The sequence below is a fragment of the Nerophis ophidion genome, linkage group LG15, assembly GCF_033978795.1.
Source record: "Nerophis ophidion isolate RoL-2023_Sa linkage group LG15, RoL_Noph_v1.0, whole genome shotgun sequence".
Classification (NCBI taxonomy): domain Eukaryota; kingdom Metazoa; phylum Chordata; class Actinopteri; order Syngnathiformes; family Syngnathidae; genus Nerophis; species Nerophis ophidion.
This window is the reverse complement of record NC_084625.1, coordinates 30,279,969-30,287,584: the sequence shown is the minus strand read 5'-3', so window position 1 is coordinate 30,287,584 and position 7,616 is coordinate 30,279,969. Positions and strand designations below refer to the sequence as shown.

The 7,616-nt window shown below is 40.0% G+C and overlaps 1 protein-coding gene across 1 annotated transcript; it reads right to left on the bottom strand.

Moving 5' to 3' along the window:
- Window positions 1–2,586: 2,586 nt before the first annotated feature.
- LOC133569562 (beta-1,4-galactosyltransferase 1-like) lies at window positions 2,587–6,230 on the bottom strand. Its single transcript, XM_061921986.1, has 2 exons — window positions 5,732–6,230; window positions 2,587–3,695 (listed from the first exon to the last, which is right to left on the bottom strand). The coding sequence occupies exons 1-2, from the start codon at window positions 6,146–6,148 to the stop codon at window positions 2,988–2,990; spliced, it is 1,125 nt and encodes a 374-aa protein (XP_061777970.1). The 5' UTR covers window positions 6,149–6,230; the 3' UTR covers window positions 2,587–2,987.
- Between the last annotated feature and the right edge of the window lie 1,386 nt (window positions 6,231–7,616).

Genomic DNA, 7,616 nt, shown 5'->3' with positions numbered 1-7,616 from the left:
TCATCTGTGAGTGACCCAGAACAACAACAACAACAACTGCAACAGCAACAGAACAGGTTTGACGTTTGCCTTCTCGACAGAGAACTAATAAAGTGTGTCACGTTCCATGTCTCTGGACATTAAAAAGCTGGAGGGAACTGTTGACAGTAATTGTTTTGACGACACCGTTCTTTGTCTTCTTTCTTCTGTTGTTCCGGATCAATCACAAGCGAGGATCTGAAGAGAGACACAGCACATGTGCAATCCAAGCCATACAAATCGAACGGGGATCCTATTTACGATGAAAAAAAATAAAAATTGTATATCAGATTTTTCTGTTTTTTTTTATTATTCATTTTTAACCAAAAAATCGGGAAAAGTGAATTTTTACGTAAAAAACACCTTTCTATTCTAAACGAAAAACAAATGGCCGTGACGTACACGGATCCATATCACCCCTGCAAGACCATCTATTCTTGTTCCTCATTTATTGCATAGTTTAAAAACAAGAACTGGCGACTAAATTAATTGCAAAAACCGGCAGAACGAGCTGGAAGCAGTCGTTGAGTTCTATTAGGTGTGTCACCATATTGCCCAATAAAAGTACAGTCATCCCCTGTTTATCGCTGTTAACTGGTTCTGGGCCTGACCATTGTCAATGCATTCCATTAAATAGGAATTATTGAGTATAGATCAAATATTTACAGGGCTAAAGCATAAAAAAACTGTTTATGACCTGCTAAATATGCTTTTAACATTGTGAAATGACACGTTTACCTTTCGATTTCCAACACACTCCAATATACTTGAAGTAAACACCACTGTATTGACTGTAAGAGCTATGGCCTCATCTAGTGGCTATTCTGCAATATATATATATACTTTTAGTACAAATTTAGCAATCTGGTGCTTGAAAATACTTAACTTATGCCGAAAATATGTAGAACACGTTCGAAGAAATCTGCAATTGAGTGAAGCTGTAAACTTTAATGTGTGGTGTGGAAAGGACCACTGTATATTTTAGTAACATAGTGTTGTCCTTGAAAACATTTGCTATTCTTCAATAGGGGCGGCGTGGCTCGGGTGTTAGAGTGGGCCGTGCCAGCAATTTGAGTGTTCCAGGTTCGATTCCAGCTTCTGCCATCCTAGTCACGTCTGTTGTGTCCTTGAGCGAGACACCTCACCCTTTCATGGTCAGGGCCTTGCATGGCAGCTCCCGCCATCAGTGTGTGAATGTGTGTGTGAATGGGTGAATATGGAAATAGTGTCAAGGAGTTTTGAGGACATTGAAGGTAGAAAGGCAAGTATAACCAATTTATCTGTCAATAATTAGTTTTCCTCTTGCATTGCAGGATATATTTGTGTACAAACTGAAAATATTGCCACTACCCACAATTAAAAATGATAACAGTCAATTATTAATTATTCTACAGTACAGGGGATACAACTGCAAATCAGACCAAATAGTCAAATGCAGTCGTCCCTTGTTTATCGCTGTTAATTGGTTCCAGACTCAACCCATGAATGGATTTCCGGGGAATAGGAATTCTTATTTACGGATCTATGCCTTCCGCCCGATTGTAGCTGAGATATTCTCCAGCGCCCCGAAGGGTAGAAAATGGATGAATGGATGGTATTTTCATATAGCATAAAAACCTGTTTACAACTTTGTTAATACGATATTAACATTTTTAGAGCATTGTTAAAATGGAATAACACAGACTCACTTTTAGACTTGTCTTACCCTATATAGTCGACATAATAGAAAATAAGACATATAGTGTTTAAATACATTGTAGTGTAATTGCTTTTAATACTTACACAGTTCTGAAACACAACCAACCTAAAAATACTGCAAATTGTTCGCTAATATCTGCAAAGTAATACACTACATACCTTAGATTTGTTCATTGGAGTTCATTTAATCATTTTAACATAACATGCATATTTTTGTAAATGAAGACTCTAATTTGTCAATAGATATGAAATGAGAACTTGAATGATTGTCTATACCAGGGGGCCAAACCTTTCCTACCTCCAGGGGCAAAGTGAAAATATGTCGTACAAACAGGGATTTTAAGTATACAGCAGCACCACAAGTGAGGAGTTAAGCCCTGTACTACCATGTATAAGGGAGTAGAAATCATCACATCACTAGTTAGCCTTGAGGACATGTCATTAATATTTGTCCTTGAAAGAGGTCAGTATTCATTTTTGGAAGCCACTGTTTGGTGGGCCAAACAAAACCACTTCAGGTACCCCTGGTCTATACATGTGCCCTGTGATTGTCTGGCGACCAGTCGAGATTGTATTACGTCTCTTGCCCAAATTTCAACTGGGGTATAGATTCCAGCTAACCCGCGACCCCAATGAGGGTAAGCAGTCTAAACAATGGATAAACCGGAAAAAGCTCAATTTATAACAAAAATACGTCAAATATGCTTAAATGTGCATATTTCTGATGAACAGGTCCCAGTCAAACGCGAAACAGTGAAGAACCGAGATATATTTTTTCAAATAATATATTTAAAAATGATCTGTAATTTCCATCATAGGTACACTTCACCTGTGAGAGACAGAATGTGAAAAAAAATCCAGGAATTCACATTGTGGGAATTATAAAGAATTTATTTGTAAATTATGGTGAAAAATAAGTATTTGGTCAACCATTCAAAGCTCTCACTGATGGAAGGAGGTTTTGGCTCAAAATCTCACGATACATGGCCTTATTCATTCTTTCCTTGACACGGATCAATCGTCCTGTCCCCTTGGCAGAAAAACAGCCCCAAAGCATGATGTTTCCACCCCCATGCTTCACAGTAGGTATGGTGTTCTTGGGATGCAACTCAGTATTCTTCTTCCTCCAAACACGACGAGTTGAGTTTATACCAAAAAGTTATATTTTGGTTTAATCTGACCACATGACATTCTCTCAATCCTCTGCTGTATCATCCATGTATCCATTTTGGTATAATTTCATCTCATCGTGGGAAAGTATGCTCTTAAAGTCAGTTTTGCATGATAAGAGACCTCTCAAAGGTAGAATCTAAAGATGAAGGAGCTCCGATGTCCACAGTTATAAAACTATAAAGTTTTTTCTTCTCAACATCAGCAACAGTGTACTTAAGGGATTTAAAACCGTCGTGATCCATCGTCTGTAGGGTTTGGTTGATTTTGACCAAATTCACCTCATTGGCCTCGTTGTGCAGGTCCCTGTCATGTATGATCATCTTGTATTGTCCTATCACCATGTCGGGTCGTGAAATGGACATACGTTTGAAGATGATTCGGTTATAAATATCATCGTCCTCGCCACCCCAGCCCCAGAAAGTGTTTGAAAAGCCATTGATTTTTAAGTACTGCTCCTTGGACAAGGACGAAACACCGCCAAAGTAAGTGTTGTAAGGTAAACTGTATTGAAATTTATCTATCGCCACAGCCAAGTGTCTGGGACTATCAAAGCATCTGTACAAGTTGCGGTCATCCACAGGTACAAGGTCCACATCTGAGAATACAAAACAGTTGTAATCGTAATCCTTCAGTGCCTCCACAAAGCCTACATTGAGCAGCTTGGCCCGGTTGAACAATCCTTCTCCAGCTTGGTTGATGACATACACGCCGTAGTCCAGTTGTTGCCGGATCAGAATAGGATGAAGGTAAAAAAGCCATTTATTCAGGTGCTCGTGTCGATTGCGGAAAGGGATAATTATCGCCACCTATTTGCAAAAAAGTGAAGATTTGGTTCATTAGTGCATTTTTAGTGCTGTTGAAGTCCAGAATCTTAAATGTTTTTCTGAGCTAACGCAGAGTGAGGTAGAACGGGGTTGTTTGTCACACTTTTTTACACTTTAACATCTTTGGCTTGAAATGGGTATTCTGATTTTTCCAAGTCATAACAATGAGGTAGTTACCATCAAATACCAAAGGGTGGGTTGTCGAAAAGTCATTTTGATTGGGAGAGTCTTTTTAAAACAAGACAAGGCAGAGCTAAATTAGAAAGGGAACTGAATCCATCTGAACACAAAATTAATAAGAAACATGAAATGGAAACAGATATTTAGGCCAGCCTACTATATGTAGAAGGCTTCACGGTGGAAGAGGGGTTAGTGCGTCTGCCTCACAATACGAAGGTCCTGCAGTCCTGGGTTCAATCCCAGGCTCGGGATCTTTCTGTGTGGAGTTTGCATGTTCTCCCCGTGAATGCGTGGGTTCCCTCCGGGTACTCCGGCTTCCTCCCACTTCCAAAGATATGCACCTGGAGATAGGTTGATTGGCAACACTAAATTGGCCCTAGTGTGTGAATGTGAGTGTGAATGTTGTCTGTCTATCTGTGTTGGCCCTGTGGCGACTTGTCCAGGGTGTACCCAGCCTTCCGCCCGATTGTAACTGAGATAGGCGCCAGCGCCCCCAGCGACCCCAAAAGGGAATAAGCGGTAGGAAATGGATGGATGGATACTATATGTATGAAAACATTAAAAACTAGGGACGTGCAGATCGATCGGCAACCATTTTGAATCACCTGAAAAAGTATGTGATCACCATTGCCGATTTATGTTTTTAAAGCCAATCGCAAACACAGATCCCCTCTGGCTGACACTGTACTCATTTCAAGTCCTGTTGCTGGACAAATTAGCAGCTAATTGTATGCACGTTTTATACAGTGTGAAGTCGCATCCCAGAGTCAATAATAATCACCTCTTTTGCGGAAAATAACATGCATATTGTGGTATTTTAAATACCATTACCATGTAACATTATCACCGGAGGACAAGCCTAAACACGCTACACACCGACATAGCTAAGCAAGCCACTAAGCTGTAGCTTAAAACAACACAGAGAAATAGGTGCTTAGTAAAGTTTAAAATTGTAGAACCACATTAAGGCAGAAAGTAAGTAGTTATTAGCAGGAAATTAGCGAGTAGAATAATACAAGTAAATAGAGAGGAAAATATGACAACAACTGTTGGTGCGTCAGCATTGTCGTGGCCAGAAGTACACAATACGTAAGGAAGATGGATCCATTTAAAATCTGTAGCGTCAATACCAATGGTAGTATCAGTTAAAATTAAATCTAGAGTGATTAGGTCAATATTTTTATTTTTCTCAACATATTTTTTTGCTAATTTTGTTATGTTTTGAATAATTATTTGGACACAGAACGACTATTAGGGGAAAAATACAAATAGTATGAGTTGTAGAATGTAGTTTTTGCATTGTGTTTAGTCATTGCGTACTATTGACTTTGTTTTGATCAAACAATTGTATGTAATAACAGAGAATAAGGAGCTAGTTGAAATGTATTAATATTTTTAATTTGTCCATAGCGCGTACCATAAACAATAAAAAAAAACAAAAAAACATACGTTAACGTGTGATCGTATCAATATCGGCCGATCTCACTTATGGATGGTCGCCATCAGAATCGGCAGCATAAAACCCTGATCGAAACAACCCTATTTACAAACTACAAGTATATTTAATAACCAACCCCAACTGGAATTTCTTGCTAGCATCAGGGCTAACAACTAGGTAGCCAAACACAGAGAAGCTGAATATTTCCAATTTGACATTAAAAAAAGACAAAAAGTCCTCCCCCTTATAAGTTTGGTTGTCTTACACTCAAGAAAACCATTATTGACTACCAACCTCGTTCTCCCCAACTAATATTTTCCTGGCTGGACGTCAAACTATTAACATAATCTGGTTGACTAACCGAATGTCAGGGTAAATTGCATTTATTTGCATTGCTTACCTTCTGTTGTGAGGTACAATCAAGTGGCTTGTATCGCCCACCTATATGTAGAGCAGGACTCCCGACTACCCTCCAAACCTCTTCCAGAACCAAGCGACTGTTAAACGCCACATACAGAGGACCTACAAGGTTCGGTGGCGTGTCAGGACAGGTTCTCAAAGTCTTGTTCCCAGCGCTCAGGTTTACGGCCTCCACATGAATGAAATGTATCGCTGTAGGTTCCACCTTAGGAAGCATCTGAGGGTATGCGATAGCCTCCAAAAAAACATCTGGCTTTGACAAAAACCTTAACCAACTGAAGGCCGAGGGGACAAGCCACATCAAAGCCAGGGCAAAAAAGAGTATCAGAAATAAATACACGCGTCTTAATTTACTTAATATCATTTTTGCTGAGTAGAAAAAGAGCGTGTGTATCATTGCATGCCTCTTTCTTCAAAGGAGGCATTTGGTAAGAGTCACCAGACAGGTTTTATTGGACATGCTACCTTGTTAAACACATTTTCAGTTACTCAACATAGCTTGTAGAGGTGGGACTATTTGGGCACCTCACGATATAATTACGATTCAGGAGCAAAAAAAAAATTCAGTCTAAGCCTGGGCCACTGTAACCTGACTCACGCCAGAGCCTTGTAGTTCGCTGAGCTCAACACAAAGGTCTTGGTTCGAAGGCATTGCAAACTCCTTCCAGATAGCAAAAAATAATGATCCAACCAGGATCGCCTCGCGGGATTTCATAGTTGTGACGTAGCGCCGAAGCGACTGTTTGATTCAAACAGCAAAACAAAGAGTCGTGTGCTGACATTGATTCTGCTATTGCAACTGTTTTGCAACATCAATCGATTAATTATTTAAAAGATGAACAGAGAACGGTTTTGAAGGCATTTATTGTTGGCAAGGATGTTTTGGTTCTTCTTCCGACCGGGTTTGGATTTCCCTGCGCCCCTCTCATCAGCATCACGGGTTGATTTCAATGTGAGTGATTGAAGTAGCACATCATTCAATGTATGTCCAATCACATACAATGTTTTTGTTTTCTTTCTAAAAAGGGCTTCTGAAATACATCTCCTATTGAGAACTCCCAGATTCTTGTGGGGAGCTCAGCGAGCGAGAGTCAGGTTAGGGCCACTGGCGAGGGGGTCCAGACTGAGGCCAAGGATCAAAAAACATTATAGCCATGGCACACATAAACATGCGTCTAAGAGGAAAACATCATAGAACACAAATGACATTAAAGGCCTACTGAAACCCACTACTACCAACCACGCAGTCTGATAGTTTATATATCAATGATGAAATATTAACATTGCAACACATGCCAATACGGCCTTTTTAGTTATTAAATTGCAATTTTAAATTTCCCGGGAGTTTCTTCTTGAAAACGTCGCGTAATGATGACGTGTACGCGTGCCGTCACAGGCTGTTATGAAATATGAGCGCTGCGCACACACACAGCTAAAAGTTGTCTGCTTTAACAGCATAATTACACAGTATTTTGGACATCTGTGTTGCTGAATCTTTTGCAATTTGTTCAATTAATATTGGAGAAGTCAAAGTAGAAAGCTGGAGTTGGGAAACTTTAGCCTTTAGCCACACAAACACACTGTGATTCCTTGTTTAAAATTCCCGGAGATGAAGCTTTACTATGGATCAGAGCGCGGTCAAGCGCACATGGATCCCGACCGAATGTCAACCAGCAGGTTTTGGCGAGAAAATTGTGGAAAAAAGTCACTTTTTACCGGAGATCAGCTGAGCTTGCCCTGTCCATAAAGATGCCGTCGACTTCCCTGAGACATTGGCGTCAAGACACCCGTGGACACACACCTCTGACTATCAGGTACTGTTAAACTCACGAAAACAATAACAACACTGTTGTGATCCGGCTTCC